Here is a 20,258-nt window from a genome sequence, read left to right as displayed (position 1 = left end):
TAAAAGCCATGATGCGTTTCATGCTACAACATGTGAAACAGTGAATCTATTTACAAACAAACAAACAAAAAACAGTAGCACTCTTTAAAAAAAAAAAAACAATTTATATGTACGTAATATAAACTTAAATCTTTGTATAATATAAGCAGGACATAGTAAACACTGTATAAGAGCTGAATAAGACCTAGAGAAGAAAGTGGTTGTTATAAGTGAAAGGTGGTTGTTATAAGACTGCAAACACTGACAAGTCTCCTTTGGTGGCTATTCATCTCCATTTCTTTCAATCTGGCACCTCAATTGTCGAGTCACTAGACTCCATAATGAGTGAAAACCACTAGCCATACCTAGCTCAGGAGACAGGCACAGACATTATACCAGCAATGCAATGCATGAAAAACGGATTTAATTCTAATAATGTTTCTTTCTTGGAACATAATTAACACAGTGCTTGTAGCCTCTTAACCCTGGATTCACAACAAATTGAAGGCGACAAGTTGCTGATGTTGGTCCAGTTTGTCTCTAATACTTTACTATGTAGATGCTGTTTTCATTTGTCACATTACATAATAGCAACTACTGTTGTGCTGCTATTAATTTATCACCATGTTACCTTTGTTGGTTTGCAATTTTTGTTTTGAAAAAATTTCTGCTAGAAATACTGTGTTCCTGATTTTCCTCTTTTCTTTAACCTGAGCCGTTTCTTTGAAAGCTAATTTAAAAAATAATAATAAATAAATGGGTAGCACGTTATAATAATCATGCACTAATACTTCAATTAATACTTAATTAAATGTGAACTAATGATGAGTTAAGGCGTGTACTAATCACAAACTAATTGTTAGTTTTGATAGTTAATGTATGAATCAATACATAGGGGTAAACTCAAATATGCTCTATAAGGAAGAATATGAATTAAACATGCATCATTTCAAATTGTTTATATAATTTACCATTGTAGCTGCGTACACAAGCATCATTAGATGGTGCAGGATTACTTTCATTACTTACACTGGTCCTCCTTATCGAACGTAGGAAGACACACTAATAATAAACACCAATAATTTAATCTCAGCGCCATCCAGTGATGATTGTGTACGCAGCTGCATCTGGCGAATTATATAAACATTTTGAAATTATGCACATTTAATTCACATCCTTTCTTATAGAGCATGTTTGATTTAGTTTACCTCTACATGTTAATTAATACATTAACTAACAAACATGCATTGACATGTACTTTATAAGATGGTCGTTATTCACGCATGAATTCTTAAGACTCATGTCGTAGTTAAGGTTAGCTCTTCATTAGTTTGTGAATACTACATGCCTTAACTCATGATTGGTGCATGATTGTTCAAGCACTGTTGTAGTAAAGTGTTACCAATAAATGTAAGTAGGGCCTAAAAGTTGGGAGTATAAAACTGGGGAACATCAGACAACCCGCATCTGAGGAATTTACCCAATCATATGGATTTGGATTTGTCGCTTCACAGTATTCTACCTATTTGCATAAAACTGAAATTTGTCACAAGAATCAACAGATGGTATTGTAGTAGCCCTTCAAAACTGTGTTGTTGAGGAAAACTGTGTTTATATTCTATTGCATACTCAGCTCTGGACCGTATTTCATCTTGTATTGGTTGCTGTAAACTTAAGTTCCTCAGTATGTTTCGTGACAACACTGCTTCACATTGTTGTACACTTCTTAGAAGTGTTGGGGTCTGCATTAGCTTGCTGTCGCATACTCTCTGTGGGGAGAAAGCAAAAAAGGTTCGAATCAAAAACGGCAATTCAAAATATGTCACAAATCCTTATATTTAACTTGATAGCAGGCGTTATCCTGTGTTCAAATGGGGTTGTGTTCGCCATGTTTATAAGAACATTCATACGAAAGCCGAACTTTTCGGATAACTCGAGAGTTCTTGAGTAATGCGATGTTGATGGTTCTCAATATGGTGATACCTTTACAAAGACTTAACAGCTACGTATTAAGCAGCTAAATTATTAGCCTTAAATATTAGCTAGTTCATTCTCAGTGTTTGTTTTCCAGTTTCCTAGCAACTGTCAGGAACGCAGAGGTGAGACAGATGCAACTGCAGGTATTGTTCCTTTAATGAAAGCAGTTCAAACAAATCCAAAACTCTAGGCAGAATCGAGATCACAAAGTCAGGCGATCGGCAAGCAGGATTAACAAGGCAAAGACAACACACGTGAATCAAGGAACTAGGCAGTGCCAAACCAGGACACTAAACTCAGAACAATAGGCCTGGTATCATCAGGTGCATGTAGACAAACTGAGCATATACTCTGCGAAGAACAAAGGGTTTTAATATATACACAAATCAAGGGGCAAACCAATGACAATAAGGGGAGGAGACAGGACATAAATAAATAAACAAACACGTGGCATCCTAAAGAAATACATAACACAGTAGAGTGTCCCATAGCGCTGCGGGCTGTTATGCGCCCTTAGCGCTTCTGCGCGTAAAAACACCAGTAAATCCAGTCAAAAATTTTTGTCACAGTTCTAAATCAGTGCTACTGATGCTATGTAATGATGAGGTATGAGGTAACCATGACATTACCATTACCACTGAAGTTCTATCACCTCTATCATCGCAATTTAACTACTTCTTTTCACCATGCTGAAATAGGCTGTAAAATAGGCTATAAAATTAGCTGGAGGGCATAAAATATTTGAATTAACATAATGTCATCTGCGACACAATCATAACTGGTTGGCAGAGGACTCCCATTAACACATTACTTTCTGATATCCTTTCTGGTATTTTTCTGACACATAGTTTTAGGTTTGTCCCTTACTTATACAGTGCTATGAAAATGTATTTGCCCTCTTCTGGATCTATTATTGCTTATTTGTCACACTATATGACATTATAATATAATATCACATAAAGACAACCTGAGTAAATACAAAATAACATTATTATACTAAGGCATAAGTTATCCATCACCATGAATGAAACCCTGCAGTGGGACAAATAAGCATCAGTAGGGGGAACCAAGAAGGGGCAAATACTTTTTTTTTTTTTTTTTTAAAAAGCACTGTAGTATGCTTCAGGTTTCCCATTTACTTTCTTACCTGCCAGATCCATCCTCGAGATTCCCATCAGCCCTTCGTACAAGCATTTAATGGGGTTTTGTCCAGCAATCAACACACCATGCAGCCAGATCAGCAGCATGCGATGCCCATGGTCCTTATAGCTTTTAGTACCTTAAAATGACAGACACTATCACACAGCTACACTTAAAGCATCCACATACAATAGCTTTCAGGTGCACTCATACAGTTTATGTTATTTTATTAACTCAAAGTGATGATTTATAAGCGCCTTTCATGACCTTGATTTAGTATGTCACAGCTACACTAAATTGTGCACACAATTGAAATAAATAAATAAATAAATAAATGCTTTCATGGCCTGTCCAGTCACCCCTGCCTAAGCGTCACGCTTTCTGCTACTGAAGTTCTAACTCATTAAGCAAAAAACAGGATGTGCTAGATCAAGTGTTATTCTGCAGACTGCCAAATAATGAAGGTGGAATCCATATTGTTAAACAAATTTGCAGTGATAAATGCGATAATTACAACTAGGATCATTTATACAGCAATATACTGCCAAAAGATTGCAATCTTCTCATATACTGTATCATGTTAGTCTTTCTTTTTATTGATTTATTTTGCTTGCTTAATAATTTTATACTTCTTCTGTTCTATCCCCTGATTTATTTATTTTTTCAGGATTAAAGGTAAGCACTTGTTTTTGAAGGCCGTGGTCTAGACACTATTAAAGAACCCTTTCTTGGACCCCAAGAAAAATCTGGAAACCTCAGATGCATGAACTACATGCAGGTAATTTGCATGATCTGAAAAGGGAGCCCAGTACCTTCCTATGAACACTTTCTCTGCATTAATATTGTTGTATATTTCTAACTTAAGTCGCAGACTCTGAATACGATCCTAAATCATTTCAAGGTGCTAAAAGGTAACATGATACAATTCAAGGTACTAAAGGCTGGTAAGACAGCACTTCCGTGTATTAAAGTGTAATACCAGACCACTTGAGTATAATAATGGGTATCACGCCATATCATTTTACAATTACTGTACCTGTCCACTCATGTTCTATGGCTCGGATGTGTGCGTCTGTGAAGTGCCAGTGCTGCGCCAGTGTCTTCCACTCCCCAGCTTTCAAGTGCTTGGTGGCCAACTTCCATAAGATGGAGCGAATGTGCTGTGTCTCCTGCTGATGGTCTTGTCTGAAGGTCACATTCCTTCCCACTAATGATTCAGAGCAGTTCACGCTGTCCTGCAAAGCTGAGACTCAATTAAAGTGAAAACTGCTTCTTGTATATCCGTTATATATGGATGTCTATGTCTGTGAAATATGAATCATGTTAAGAACTCACATTTTCATAAGCATGATTCAGTATGCACATGGCCCTACCTGTTCCCATTTGTAAAATCTGTCTGCTTTAATAATCATGTCGACCACGTTTACATGATTGCTTCTGGCCGCAATGTCCAGTGATGTCTTTCCCTGCTGCAAATGATGAATTATAGAAGTGCTAATTAAATTCATCAAAATGCATAGTGTAGTACATTTAGGTACAAGTATATACGTAACACTGGACCTGAGAGCTGTACCTTATCGAGAAGTTTGAGGTTAACCCCAGCAATGAGGATCAGTTCAGCTATGATTTGGCGTCCGTGTTCGGCTGCTATGTGCAGGGCTGTTTGCAGCCGCTGTGTGGAAACATAACAACTACTGTCAATATACTGGAGACAGACCTACAGTATAAAATTTGTGAAACACTAACTGACTTCCATTTAGTCTCAAACAAACTGTGACTCTGTCTTAGATATATATATTTTTTCTGCTAGATTAAAATGTGTACTCACCTCGTCAAAAACATCTAGGTCACATTCTGCATCAATGAGTATTTTAACAATCTCTGGGTAGTTGTTAAACACTGCCAAGTGTAGTGCGGTGGTATGATTCTAATAAGGAATGATATAGTAGAGTCAGTTTATAAAGGGTTGCATTTTAAGCAATCTACTATATAATAAAACCATAGGAGGCTTACATAAGGAACAGCTTAAATAACATCGCCTTTCTTGTGGCACGTTTATGACTTTCCAGATACATCTGTAACTGGTACCAACACAGACCTATGTGGAACTTTATGGACTGGTGGAATTAATCAGCAAAGTCCAGGATACTGCTGTAATTTAGCGTTGTGTGTGCGGAGGTTTACTGGTGTAGATATGGATCGTTTAATGATGTGTTCGCCCAATCCTTTTAACGTTTATATCCCTTCATATCTTTTTACCTCTTAATAAACTAAAATCATATATTGCTAATTGAATACTGCAAATTTGTATATACAATATATTACCATTTCCATAATCTAATTGGGTTAACACTTACATTTAAAATACTACAAAGAGATGGCAGTACCTTTCCATTTCCATAAAATGGTATAGTACTTTATCATCAACATTAGTTTTTGTTTACCCAAAAATGGTTTAATAACACATAGTTGCATGTTACCCTTTAATACGGTAAAGGTTAGAGAGAATCATAACATACTATAGACCCAAGGACTGGGTTGGGAAACTGAGTTAGTTAGTGCTGGTACTTACAGTATCCACTGAGTCCACACTTACTCCGGCCTCCACAAGCAGCCTGACCTCTCTTTCAAAGCCATGCTGAACTGCAAAGTGAAGAGCCGTCAAATTCCTCTGTTGGGGGGGGCAAACATTAATACATGGCTAATAAAGCTCGTAAATCAAGTGATGTAACAGTTTTTTTTAGAATTCCTCATGATATAACCCCATAAAATGTTTGAAAATATTTCATTTTAACAATCAATAAAATGACTTTAATTTGGAGATCACATTTGAAAAAGTGTTGCAAAATAATAGAAAGAGAGATAGATAGATAGATAGGTTGCACTGTGTTGCACCGAAGTGATATGAAACACTTATTAATGTTTTTATGAAGTAAATATTATAGTACAACGCATAGTGTTCATTTTTATAGTTAGTCCTTGGTATCTATGCTTGTTTTTAATATTTAAATAACCATGAGAAATAGTGGAAGAAACATAAAAGCTTGTTCTTGAGCTTAATGACCCAACTAATTGACTCAGACAAAAGGGAAAAAAATGATCCAAGGACTGAAAAGCACTCAATATTCAGTCTACAATGAAATCAGAGGAGTGTGGCTTGACCCATAAACCCATATGTTATTCCCAATAGAGCATAGAAAACATATCAAATGTATAAACTGAGGAAATGTACCATTTTAAGGAAAAAATAAGGTAATTTTGAATTTGATGGCTGCAACACGTCTCGAAAAAGTTGTGACAAAGGCAACAAAAGGCTGGAAAAGTAAGTGTCACTAAAAATAAACAGCTGGAGAAACATTTTGGAACTAATTAGGTTAATTGGCAACAGGTCAATAACATGGTTGCATATAAAAAGAGTATCTTAGAGAGGCAGAGTCTTTCAGAAGTAAAGATGGGATGGAATCTGGATGGAAGCATATGTTGCTCTAAAACCTGTATATACCTTTCAGCATTGATGGTGCCTTTATAGATGTGCAAGCTGTCCATTCCATAGGTACTAATGCGCCCCCATACCATCAGAGATGGTTTCTGAACTGAGCACTGATAAAAAGCCAGATGGTCCCTCTCCTCTTTTAGTCCTCTTTAGTTTAGAGGATGCGGCATCCATGGTTTCCAAAAAGAATTTCCAATTTCAATTAATCTGACCACAGAAGAGTTTTCCACTTTGTCTAAGTCCACTTTAAATGAGCTTTGGCCCAGAGAAGATGGTGGTGTTTCTGGATCACGTTCACATATGGCTTCTTCTTTGCATGATGGAGCTTTAACCAGCATTTGCGGATGGCATTGAGTAACATTATTCTGAAATTTTTCCACAAATTGTAGATGCAGTTTTTATAGATTGGTGAACCTCTGCTCATCTTTACTTCTGAAAGACTCTGTCTCTCTAAGATACTCTTTTTATACCCAATCATGTTACTGACCTGTTATCAATTAACCTCTTTTTTAATAACACTTACTTTTCCAGCCTTTTGTTGCCCCGTCCCAACTTTTTTAAAACGTGTTGCGGACATCAATTTCAAAGTTGCCTTATTTTTTTTCCTTAAAATGGTACATTTACTCAGTTTAAACATTTGATATGTTTTCTAGGTTCTATTGTGATTTGCGAATCATTGCATTCCGTTTTTATTTACATTTTATACAGCGTCCCAACTTCTTTTGCAATTGGGGTTGTATGTATTTTACGTACATTTGTGAGTTCATTGACGTTGCAATGAGCCTCAAGCAGCAGCTGGACACAGTCATAATGCCCTCCATCCACAGACAAGTGTAAAGCAGTCAGACCATCCTGACAGAAAGCAACATTTCAAATATTTATACCATACTAAATAAAATCATGAAGGAGCCTTTCATAAAATGTGAGCTGTCGAAGAGAATTCTTGCTTACAATATTCTTCTCATTGATGTTCTCCCCTGTTTCCAGAATCTTCTTGAGCACCTCAGTATGGCCGTGTTTTGCTGCCAGATGAAGTGCAGTGTTCTCCTCCTGCACACACAGCAGAACTGTATCATTGGTACTCTCATGTTAGCACTGCAACTAATAATGAACCAGCTGCTTTATGGGGATTTGGGATGCCACCATGTTGTTAACACCTGAAAATTAGCACTCACATTAGAATAAATGTGACATTATGACATGCTTTTATCTATAAAAAGGGACAAAAATCCATTTATGGCATTTTGGCAGATGCCCTTATCCAGAGTGACTTACATTTATCTCATTTATACAACTGTGCAACTGAGGGTTGAGGGCCTTGCCCAAGAGCAGTAGTGGCAATGCTAGGACTTGAACTCCTGACCTTGTACTCAGTAACCCAGAGCCTTTAACCACTGAGCCACCACTGCCCAAAAATCCATCATTGATCTAAACCAGTAGAAACAGCCATACTGAAACCAGAATTATATTATTCCATAGTGCATAGTTAGATTTCAATACACACAAATATCAGGCTCAGGTAGGAGGTGTGTCCCAAAGTTTGAAGTCTAAAAGATGTGTTAGAAGTGATTATATACAGTGAATATAAGAAGTCTTCACACCCTTGTTAAAACTGCAGGTTTTTGTGATGTAGAAAAAAAACAAAACAAGATAAATCATGTGACATCATTTCCATCTTTAATGTGATATAACAACCAAGAAAATTCAAGTGAAAAACAAATAGAAATGTTTTAGGAACAAAAAGTAAAAACTTAATATAACATAGTTATATAACTTAATAAAACATAGTTGCATAAGTGTGCACACCCTTTTATAATGGAGCATGTGACTCTGCTCAGAATTAAACAATCACATTCAAACTCATGTTATTTAATTACAAAATGAACTAAAAAAGTAATCATCATACACCTGTCATTAATGAAGTTATTCTATTCAACCCCAAATAAAGATCACCTGTTTCTGAAGGATTTCCAACCAACTGCTGAAGCCATGATCGGTAAAGAGCTTACAAAGCCATGTGTAGGATCTCATTGTCGGAATATATGGAGCAGGAAAGGGTGTACATTTATAAGTGACGAGTTTTCTTCTTGTCCTTTCGTCTAATTTGGAGGGACGTCCTGTTCTTGGTGACGTCACTGTGGCGCTCCATTTTCTCTACTTGTAGATGATGTTCTTCACGGTGTTTTGGATATTTTTTATACCCCTCTCCTGATCGATATCTTTCCACAAGAGATCTCATACATGCTTTGTGAGCTCTGGGCAGAGCATGGCTTCAGCAGTCGGATGAAACCAAGACAATGTCAAGAAAGTCCTACAGAAACTGATCTTTATTTGGGGTTGACCAGAATGACTTCATTGATGACAGCTGTATAATAATTACTTTGGAATATGAGTTTGAAAGTGATTGGTTCATTCTGAGCACAGTTACATGATCTATTATGAAAGGGTATGTAACCATGTTATTGTAAGTTTTATATTTTTTTTATTTAATCTGTTAGTTGCTATATCACATTAAAGGTGTGATGTGAAAAGATCTGATATTATTTATCTTGGTCTAATTTTTTTTACATCACAAACTTACATTGGTCAGCTGTGGATCAGGTGGTAGAGTGGATTGTTGGTGGTTCAATTCCCGGCCCACATGACCCAACCCAGGCAAGACACTGTACACCAAGTTGCTCCCGATGACAAGTTAGCACCTTGCATGGCAGCTCTGCTACCATTGGTGTTTGAGTGTGTGTGTGAATGGGTTAATGAGACACAGTGTAAAGCGCTTTGGATAAAAGTGCTATATAAGTGCAGACCATTTACCATTACAAAAACCTGTAATGTGAACAGGGGTGTGCAGACTTTTTATATCCACTGTAGTTCTAATTTGACTTGTATATTTACACATCTATTGATATTAGTACAGACAGATACTATTTTCTTAAACTGTCTATATAGCTCCAGTATAAAACTAGGAAACAAACTTTAGACACCAGACATGTCTTGGTTGACTGACTACATTTGGGGTAAACATGAACTGTTCAGAACTTGACTCATCAGATGTGACTGTTGGAAGCATGCTGTTAATGCGTACTTTCTCATTTGCTCTGTCTTCCAGTACCCAGGAGGGGTTTAATTAGCAGAGCAATGCGGCTGAAATATTCCACACCTCCTGCCGTGTTTTACCTTGTCCTTGAGGTCGTGAGCACAGCCCATGCCAATAAGATACTCCGTCACCTCCAACTGTCCATGTTCTGCTGCCAGGTGAAATGCTGTCTTACCTGACTGACACACAGGAAATATGGGAGACAGGGTAGATAGGACAGCATGCACCAATTCCTAATAAACTTCAGAATTACATCACTGCCAACTGTTTAACTCAGAAAGCCATGATATTGTGTTAATAGGCTATATTATCCAATCTACCATATAATTACAACATTAAATATCAGTTTAAAAGTTTATAGTAGTATGCTTGTGAATAGCAGCTTATATTAATTTGAACCTATTTTTGTTATCAACTATGAAAAGTCATATTCCAAACCTGGAGTATGACTACGTCTTACCATCACATCACTACTGTGCTATACATAAGACATTTTAGTGGGTACAAAGGTCTCTCAAATACCACATTTAGCCGATATTTTTAAGAGGTGACAAATACTTTAGTCAATTGAGTCAACAAAACCTTGTGTCTAATATTTAACTAGATTTCTACAATAAGGTTTATGCAATCATTACCCTGTTTATCTTTCTAGAAGAAGAGAACCTATTTGTCTACGCTTATGAAGTACAAGCTTATACTTCAAAACCATACAAACTCTTCCACCCATATGGTGCATATGTAATATAGAATTTTTGTCCATGCTGTTGAATTCTTGATTTTGATTGATCAGAAGGTGTTGATTATATTTCTATAGCAGCAGCTCGGCCAGTAGTTTTACTGCAAGGAAACTCACAGGTCTATATCAATGCACTCGCTCTAATTCGTTATCGTTTTTATCGTAACAACTTGTATAGTAGGTGCTTTACATGAACAGGTTTTAAAATAGGTGTGTAATTGATGATAGGGTGAAATTTTCTGTAAGGAGATGAAGCTGTAAAGATTTCCACCATAGGAGAATCTTTAGGATGGAGGGTTTGAGGTTTCTTGGTAACATGACAAAATGCATGACAAAACTACCTTTGTTTTATTAACTTCAAGAGAGAGAAAAAAAACAGTCTGAAGAGTATAGTGAGGGAATGACTGATTATAGCTGCTATAAAGTAAGTGAAAACAGAAACTAACTCAGATGTTACATAACATTAAGCATTACTATAAATATAGGGCATTGCCATTCTTTAATCGTTATACAGTAAATTTGTTACAATTTGCAAATGGATGTATATAAAAAGGACTTCATGAATAAACGACTTCAGGACATAGTTTTATTAGAAAATTAATGGCGATAATGGTACCACACAACCTCTTCACTGATTATTTTCATATAACAGCATGCCAGTTGTTGTGTTTAATTCCTTACATTTAACAGGTTCATTGCACATTAAGTGATTGGTATTAAAAGACAGTGGGAACTACTTTTGGGTGCATGCTGTTCCATTCTGAATTTTTTATGTTGTACCTGCATGTGCATAAATTCATATGCTTTGATGCAACATTGCAATGGCTGCAGGAGGGCTCCCATGCATTTTTAGTGCAATATAAAAAATATCCAGAGCATATGATAACTGCACAGTCACATGGGAAGACGATGTAGTACAGTTGCAATCAAAATGATTCAACCCCCACTGCAAATCAGGTTTATTGTCAAAATGTACAGACTTTCAGCTGTTTGCAATGAACAAATCAAACGAAAGCAATTGAAATAGTTCAACACAACGAATGCTTCAAGTGGTTTCCCCAAATTCAACTGAAAATGCAACTTATAATGACTAGTGCAATCGTATAATGTGCATCATCACCTTGTCAACTTTGTCAAGTCCTATATCCTCCAGATCCTCCATGATGTACTCCAGAATACGAATATGACCTCGCTGGGCAGCACAGTGCAGAAGACTCAGCCCTTTCTGAGGAGCAGGATTACATCAGTCAGTGAATGGAAGTTTAATTTCAGATTCTTCTAAAAAATTTTCACATTAGTTCACTGACTTCCAACTCCAGTCCTTTTATAGCTGAAGCTGAATATTTACTTCTTTCCTTGTACTAATATACCTGGTCCAACTTATAAGCTAAGTAACAGTCCCATTCTGAGTAATCCTGGGTGTGTTCATGCATGTGCTAAAAGCATGAGCTCTTCTCATGAGGTTTAGCTGACCCACTACAAGTGTAATGTACTTTCTCCTATAAATTACATGCACATTATACCATCTTAAAGAAAAAATCCACCCTGATCGTCAATTTTTTGTTTACTCTTTTCACCTTCTGTTTTCTGTTTTCACTTTGGCTCACTGTTTCTTTCATTACCCACAATGCAGTTTGACTACTCACTGATAGTGTCAGTAGTAGTTATTTACCTCTACCAAACGTGAGACGCAGCAGTGCCTTAATCCTCCTCTGTACAGTCTGTTCAAGATCAGGTTCTACAGCTTCAACTTTCATGTCAATACCATCGCCAACGCCATTGCACTTGTCATCTCATACATCACTAAATAGCCAAGCTGAGTCTCTGCTGTAAATCAACACAACTGAGTCGTATAGCTGCATTGCATACTGGAAATTTGGACTTCGATGTTTGCTGTCTCCACTATTTCTATATTGGATTTCTCATTAACATGATCTCAAATGTCACTGAAAATGGTGAGTGAGAAAAGAAGCATTTGGTTTTTTAGGTGCTCAGACCAAAATCTGACAATTATCAGTTATGTTAAATTTTCTCCTACAAAATTCCATTGTAGCTGCTCTACCAATGTCCTCCTTTGCTCTGAATACATCTGCATGCAAAAGACAAATGGGAATAACAGATACTCAGTACCAACCGACAAAGCACCAGAATCACTAAGCACATCACAAATATTTCAGTATAAACATACTGTGTGAAACTTTCCTTTAAGTGGGTAAAATGGTCTATTTTGCACAAGTTCAGCCTACCCACCACCCACCCACCCCACCATCAGATCACAATGTGTGCCTTACTTTGTTTTCACAGCTGAGTTTTGCACCAGACGAGACAAGGATCTGCAATATTTTAAGGTGACCGAACCACGCTGCCAACAGTAGTGCAGTCATGCCAAACTGGAAAACAAACACACACAGTTTGTAGAGGCATGCAACAGAAAGATACAAATGAGCAAGTTAAGGTAACAGAAGTCTATAGTGTATGTTTGATACATTAGTCTATTATAGTCGTACCAGTACCACACATGCTGCACACAGGTTACTACCATATCAGTGTTACTGCTGTGCTGAGAATGGTCCAGCTCCCAAATAGCATCTAACCAGTAATGATCCGATGGTGATGATGAATGGGCTGAGTATAAGTGTATCAGGTAGATATCACAGAGAATAATGTTATGACAGTTGGTTATGCATCTTGTTGGATTATATATAATAGGAAATAATAATAATAATAATAATAATAATAATAATAATAATAATAATACTTTAATAATAATTGTTGTTTTCTGTTATATGTTTTAGCAGGTGCCTAAGCACATGGCTGATGGAACATTCATCAGAAGGACAACTATGCTGAGCTTTGTGTTCTCAGTTCAAACATAGTAAAAGGGACGAGTCCTTTATATTTGAGAAAACATGCTGATTAATATTGAAGTCTGTAAAATGTTCTGTTTCTTTTCTCCCAGTCAAACTGAGAACACTTGAATGAGCTCCTACCTGTTGGTCACCAAACTATTAGATAATGAATTAAAGAATGGTGCCCTGATATCAAAAGATCATGAATTCATTGTGAGTCCAAGTGAGCATTAATTGATTACTCTCTCTGAGAAGGAACGACAGCCTTCCTTTGCTCCCCCGGGCATGTTCAGCCATTCTATAATGTTTCCTGAGCAGCTCTTTATACAGAGGAGTGACAGATTAAAGGGAAAAAAACAACAACAACATAAAGTGTGAGTGAGGTGCTGGGCTACTACAAATACTGTATATTAGTATAGATTCTACAAGTCTCTGGAACTGTACTGGAGGGATGAACACCATTCTTCCTAAAAGAAAATTCCATTATGTGGTGTTTAATACATCGCTCCAGATCTCTAATAGGTGTTCAGTTGGGTTGAGATCTGATGACTTTCCTGTATGTAACTCGCCAGAATTGTTCCTGCGCAAAGCAGAAGGTTGAGAGCTTACGCAAATCTTGCGTAATATTTAACCTCACTATTCACATGACTGGTGTTGCTTGTTCCTTTCACACAGAGATCAAAATTTTCCTTTCCTGTTTGACGTCATTAATGAAGAGAGTAAACACTCTTCTGCTTGCACTATTGTCTTTAGTTCTGCTTCAGTGACATAGCAGCCTGGGAGTCTCAGACAGAGGGATGTGAATTAGCTGTGCAGAATATAAGATCATGCCCGTACAGATCTTAGATCTGCCCTAATCAGTAAAAAAAAAATTATTGTCTTCTTGTCATTCAAAATATACTTAAATAAGTTTTTTTCCACACAAGTTATCATACATACACTGTCTGCATCATCCAGCGCAGTGTCGTGCTCCAGCAGCAGACGCAAAGCATCTTCACCACCAGCACCTGCAGCCCAGTGCAGTGCCTTCCTGTCTGCCTGCACATAAGGAAATGACACTGGTGAAACTGAAAAGATGTTCTATTAACACGTTTCAGTGATACTCAAACATTGACCTAGGGATAAACTGTTAAGAAAACAGTCAAGATGGTGACATTCATGAAGACAAACTGTAATATGTCAGACTGACAAGAAAAAAAATTCCAGTGATATTCACAGAGGTGTGGTTTTACTTTACTGTCTGACGTGAAGTCATATCCTGTGATAAGAGCCGAAAAGAGTGGGTTTCCGTTGCCCTGGTGCATAAGCGATCAAAACAAAGCATTCCAAAGAGAATATCTGGAGTGCAAGTCAATTTCCGGTGAACAGACTTCCTCTTGTTTCTGCATACTGCTGAAAGTCCACTGACTTCAAACGGTGTAATGCTGACTTGGCCTTTCTTTTTATTAGAGTAGTTATTCTGTGTAAAACTATACCGTGTGCATGGTTTAAGTATGACAGTAAAACTTCTAAACAAATCTGAAAAAAAAAAAAATCAATCCAGAAATCAAATGAACACATGTTCAGTACAGCTCATTTGGTTGCAAGAGACTTACTTTATTTTTAGCTTTGATGTCTACCCCTTTCCTAATAAGCTCCAGCATCTTTCCTGTGTCATTCCTTTTTGCAGCGTTGTGAAAGACCTTCTCTGATTGCACCACTGCAAAAACAATTTACAATGGTTAATCCCTGCAAGTCTAGCATTCCTTCAGCATTCTTGGATTTTTTTTTGCACTTCAAGTATATCTCAGAATTCACTAAGGTCCTCTACTATACATGCAAAATACAAATACAGTGCCCTTGACTAATATTGGCACCCTTGGTAAATATGAGCAAAGAAGGCTGTGAAGAATTGTCTTTATTATTTAGTCTTTTGATCTTTTGCTCAAAAAATACACAAAAATACTCTGCTCTCATGGATATCAAACAATTGCAAACACAACACAGGTTTAAACAAATATATATATATATATATATATATATATATATATATATATATATATATTAGAAGTATATTCCCATTGATATTTTACATTTCTTTAGTTACACCTGGGTGACTAGGAACAGAAAATTGTTCAACCATGATTTCCTGTTTCACAGGGGTATAGATATGAGGTAACACATAGGCCAAATTCCCTCAGTCATTCATAACAATGGGTAAGACCAAGAAATAAAGCTGTGATGTGTGGTAAAAGGTTGTTGAGCTTCACAGAATGGGAACTGGCAGTAAGAAAATAGCACAAGTGTTGAAAATGTCCATTTCCGCTATCAGGGCAATAATTAAGAAGTTCCAGTCAACTAGAAATGTTATGAATCAACCTGGAATTGGACATGTGTCTGTATTGTCTCAACGCACCGTGAAGAGGATGGTTCAAGTGGCCAAAAAATCTCCAGGGATCACAGCTGGAGAATTGCAGAAGTTAGTTGTGTCTTGGAGTCAGAAAGTCTCCAAAACTATAATCCGAAGTCACCTACATCACCACAAGTTGTTTGGAAAGGTTTCAAGAAAAAAGCCTCTACTCTCATCCACAAACAAACTCGAGCGTCTTCAGTTTGCCAGACACTACTGGAACTTCAAATGAGATCGAGTTCTCTGGTCAGATGAAACCAAAATAGAGCTTTTTGTAAGTAAACACCAGAGGTGATTTTGACACACAGAGAGAGGTAGCTATATGGAAAAGTACCTCACGCCCACAGTTAAATATGGTGGTGGCTCTTTAATGTTTTGGGGCTGTTTTTCTACCAGAGGACCTGGACATTTTGTTAGGATACATGGCATCATGGACTTTATCAAATATCAACAGATATTAAATGAAAACCTGACTGCCTCTGCCAGAAAACATAAAATGGGCCGTGGTTGGAGCAGGACAATGATCCAAAACATACATAAAAATCAACACAAAAATGGTTTACTGACCACAAAATCAAGGTCTTGCCATGGCCATCCCAGTCTCCTGACTTGAAACCCATAGAAAACCTGTGGAGTGAACTGAAGAGGAGAGCCCACCAGCATGGACCTCGAAATCTGAAGGATCTGGAGAGATTCTGTATGGAGGAATGTTCTCAGATCCCTTGACATGTATTCTCCAACCTCATTGGCCATTATAAGAGAAGACTCAGAGCTTTTCTTCATTTTTTATTTTTTATAAACCTGTGTTGTGTATGCAATTGTCTGATATCTATGAGAGCAGAATATTTTTGTGATTTTCTTTTAAACAAAAGATCAAAAGGTTAAACAATAAAGACAATTTTTCACAGCCTTCTTTCCTCATATTTACCAAGGGTGCCAATATTAGTGGAGGGCACTGCGTGCCATTTTTCTATAGCAACAGGGTAAATGCACTGAGCAATGAAGGACAATTGCTGACTATAAAAGTAAGTCCATCAGTCCCATTCTTAGAATTCACCATTATGCAACAATATTGTGGCAAAACACACATGACATCCCATATTCATTGGTTCCCACAGGTCTGAAATATAACTGGATAGGTTTCCTCCTTATTTCCATTATTGACTGGAATTAAGTTGCATTATAATTATTACTAATGTGCTATAGCTACAAAGAGTTATAGCCACAGAGCTGAGTATGACAGCTGGCGCTGCCCCATGAATGTGCACCAACAAACTGCTAATGCAGCACTATTTATTAAAATCTTTACAATTGCAAGTTACTAGCTAGTAATAAAGCTCAACAGGTATTATCTCTCTCTCTCTCTCTCTCTCGCTCTCTCTCTCTCTCTCTCAAGTCACTGCAAGTAAATGTGGACTGTTGTTTTCTCAGAATAAATAAATAAAATGCATTTTAAATGCGATTAAATATATTTGGCCAGTCATCAATATACATGGGTATCGCCTAAGTGTAGTAAACAGTGATATACACAATTAGGCAACATATTAGGATTTCACAATGTGAGCACAATACAATATTGCAATTATACTGCTACTTTATGTGAGTGTGATATCCTTGTACTCTATTGCCACGTGGTTAAATATACAGTATATTTCTTTATAGTAATGCATTAATATGGTAATATATCAACAGCTGGCTGAAGACATGTTAAGATTATTTATGTTTGTAAATCTCAGGAAATCTCCAAACATTAATCTGGATTGCAACTGTAATTACTTGACAATGACAATGAAAATATATTTAGTTAGAGGTTTTGTTTGCATATTGCAGTCTTCTGTGATATAGATCAATGCTAGGGATGTAACAGTACATCGTGACGCAATGCATCGCAAAGCAAAAAACGAAAGTATGTGCATCTTGGAAATGTATAATATCAGCATTTTATTAATAATTCATGTAATGTAATTGCACTGTTTGAACAACAGAGGTCCCAATCTGCACATCCCATCGGGTTAAAATATACAGAGAACACACTGTTCACATGATTGCGATCTTTCATGGAAATCCTGTGAGACTTGCATTTGTGAAGCGACTAATAGCCTAATAGCTCTGGACTGCAAAGCCAAACATGGAATATGTGTTATATGTTTACACAACCATGTTATAATAGATAACAAGAGCTCTTCAGTAGCTTTTAAACAACACCATCCACACGCCTCTGTGATCTAAGCCGCCCAAGAAAGAGGCCGCAGAATTCTGGCATTTTAGCCAACTTTGGAGCCCTATTTCTGCTACGGTCAGACCCAGGTTCCTAGGTCAGACACTTTGTTTATCCAATCAAAAATTTTGTGGAGAATTTATGAATTTATTTATTTCTTTATAAGAAATGGTGAACCTGCATTGCATTTTATTTACATGTTTATTATATAGAAATAAAAAAGTCACAATTTTTCTTCATTTCAACTTTTTTCAGATTTTCTGAGAAATCGAATTGAATTGAATGGTGAATGCAGAATTGTGAATCGAATCAAATCAACTTGTGAATGTTCTGTTACACTCCTAATCAATATCACAAATACAAACTAACGTAGTGTTTGCGCCTAACAAACTATGTATTGTGTAGACCTCTAACAATAAGGACAATTAACTATTGCAAATGACCCTATTAAAGACATAACAGTGCTATAGTAAGAATGCAGGCTGTCTCATTTTATTGAACCATTATTATAGGAATACAATCCGATATGTAATTCTATTTTCCAGTCATGGGATAAGTAGTTTGTTAGACATTGACGATGCAGTCTACACTCATTAAACGTTCTTCAGTTTGTCCCTCAACCCTACACAGTTGAGGGTTCTAGGAAGAACACTTTCAGAAAAGGTTACCAATAAAACCCTTTCAGAACAAGTTGTATCTTTTATTAATGCAACAAATTTTGTATCAAGAATCTACCCTGCTGAAAAAAACCCCAATACAAACCATCACAGAAACTCTAATGGCTTCCACTACAAATAACATTACAAACCATCAGCTAATCATTAAAATCATTACCATCATTGTATCCACTAGATATAACATGCCACCAATAGCAGGCAACAAATTACCAGTAGTGACCATGAGGGACCAGTACAGTTTGTATTAAAACCAGTACCATATCCATTATAACCATTAAAACCATTATAAATTCTCTGAGGGTTTCTATTGGGTTTTTTCAGCACAGTAGTAGTGAAAGGTTACAGGACAGCTATGTTTCAAAGATGGCTACTGAACAATTGGAGTCTAGCCTTGTGTATTATAAGATTGTGTATTCCTGAAGGAGGTTTTAACACTGTCTAATAGGAAAACCCTACACTCTTTGGTTCTACACACACACACACACACACATATATATATATATATATATATATATATATATATATATATATATATATATATATATAATAAAGATTTTTTTAAAAAAGTTTGTGGTGCAAGAATCCTTAAAAACAATTTAATTTTTTGTTATATCTTTCATAGGGTTCTTAAAGTATAAATGGTTCTCATTAATACATTAACTATTCGAAGCAAGTTTTTAATGGTACCATTTGATTTCCAAACAGTAGAATATGTGCTAGCTATAAGACTAATATATTGAACATTGTAGTTCAGTTAGAATTTACATTGAGCAGGAAACTGTGTATTGTGAAGTCCAGCAGTAGCCTACTGGAGCTTTAACGGGGGAAACAATAACATTTAACAGAATTACATACGGACACATTTCAGCAATTCTCTATTAAGCAGTTGTTGCAATATTTCAAAAATTATAAGCTTACTTACAGATATCGTCTTCCGACGCCAAGCCGTCCTCCATTCCTGTGCCAAATATATTTGTATAAACATAAATAAATGACCGTTTTTTCCCCCTGAGCGGCTAGCGGCGCTTAGCTCTGTTTTCTCCGAGGTTGTATTCTATTAAAAGCCTCTGAGGTATAGTCATGAGTAGCCTTTTTATAATGTTATCGAAATATTCGTATTTCACGGTTTTACAGGAACATTTTACTCAGGAATATGATCCAAAACAAACGTCGAAAACAAACGTCCTGAATAGGCGGCTTTCGTGGTCAGTCAGGTTCATGTTTTCATTGTTAACGTTACACATCTCACACTTAAAGTCACGGGAGCCAAATATCTATTGTTCAGTCTCTAAACAAAATAGGTGCTATACAGATAAACATAAAGGTTTCCTCGCTACAGTTCCACCCTGAAGGCAGGAAAATAGTCCTGAAGTGCTCTGCCTGCTGCTTTCCTACAGCCAGCCCCCCTGCACCTGCCCAGCTTAATGCCTAAGCAAACAATTATCTTTCCATTGAACTGGAATGGAAAGCCAAACCGACAGGAACACGTATTCTTCATTTTTCTACTTTCTTTATAGTAATATTATTGTTGTTAAAGAGTCTTCTCCTTTATTTAGAATTGATTACTATCATTTTTATTTGCCCTGATGCCAGTGCCTGATCCTGACACCAGTACTGCTGTGGATCTCCTGGCCCTCTGGATCCTGATGCTCTTGTTCAGCTTGGAGCTTCTACACTTGTGAATTTCTTTGTATTGCATGTGAATG

The 20,258-nt window shown here is 36.7% G+C and overlaps 1 protein-coding gene across 2 annotated transcripts; it reads right to left on the bottom strand.

Moving 5' to 3' along the window:
- Positions 1-431: 431 nt before the first annotated feature.
- Positions 432-19,949, bottom strand: ankdd1a (ankyrin repeat and death domain containing 1A). Of its 2 annotated transcripts, XM_017478540.3 has the most exons (15): positions 19,475-19,949; positions 14,864-14,967; positions 14,208-14,306; positions 12,711-12,809; positions 11,540-11,644; positions 9,764-9,862; positions 7,541-7,639; positions 7,343-7,441; positions 5,669-5,767; positions 4,925-5,023; positions 4,670-4,768; positions 4,470-4,565; positions 4,133-4,331; positions 3,104-3,235; positions 432-1,748 (listed from the first exon to the last, which is right to left on the bottom strand). In XM_017478540.3, the coding sequence occupies exons 1-15, from the start codon at positions 19,506-19,508 to the stop codon at positions 1,687-1,689; spliced, it is 1,524 nt and encodes a 507-aa protein (XP_017334029.1). In that variant the 5' UTR covers positions 19,509-19,949; the 3' UTR covers positions 432-1,686. The 2 variants fall into 2 exon arrangements, with proteins under 2 accessions (XP_017334029.1, XP_017334030.1); XM_017478541.3 differs by lacking the exons at positions 14,208-14,306; positions 14,864-14,967; positions 19,475-19,949 and adding an exon at positions 12,927-13,044.
- Between the last annotated feature and the right edge of the window lie 309 nt (positions 19,950-20,258).

This window comes from Ictalurus punctatus, chromosome 10 (assembly GCF_001660625.3).
Source record: "Ictalurus punctatus breed USDA103 chromosome 10, Coco_2.0, whole genome shotgun sequence".
Lineage (NCBI taxonomy): Eukaryota > Metazoa > Chordata > Actinopteri > Siluriformes > Ictaluridae > Ictalurus > Ictalurus punctatus.
Note: the sequence above shows the minus strand (reverse complement) of the source record. Positions and strands in the feature narration are given on the sequence as shown.

Bases quoted from the DNA above. Each gene is read 5' to 3' on its own strand.
- ankdd1a (XM_017478540.3), bottom strand. From the start codon at position 19,508: ATGGAGGACGGCTTGGCGTCGGAAGACGATATCT. The intron at 9,863-11,539 runs GTGATGATGCAC...CCTGTGTGTCAG, and splicing joins GACTTGACAAAGTTGACAAG to TCAGGTAAGACAGCATTTCA. The intron at 5,768-7,342 runs GTACGTAAAATA...CCCCCCCAACAG, and splicing joins ACGTCAATGAACTCACAAAT to AGGAATTTGACGGCTCTTCA.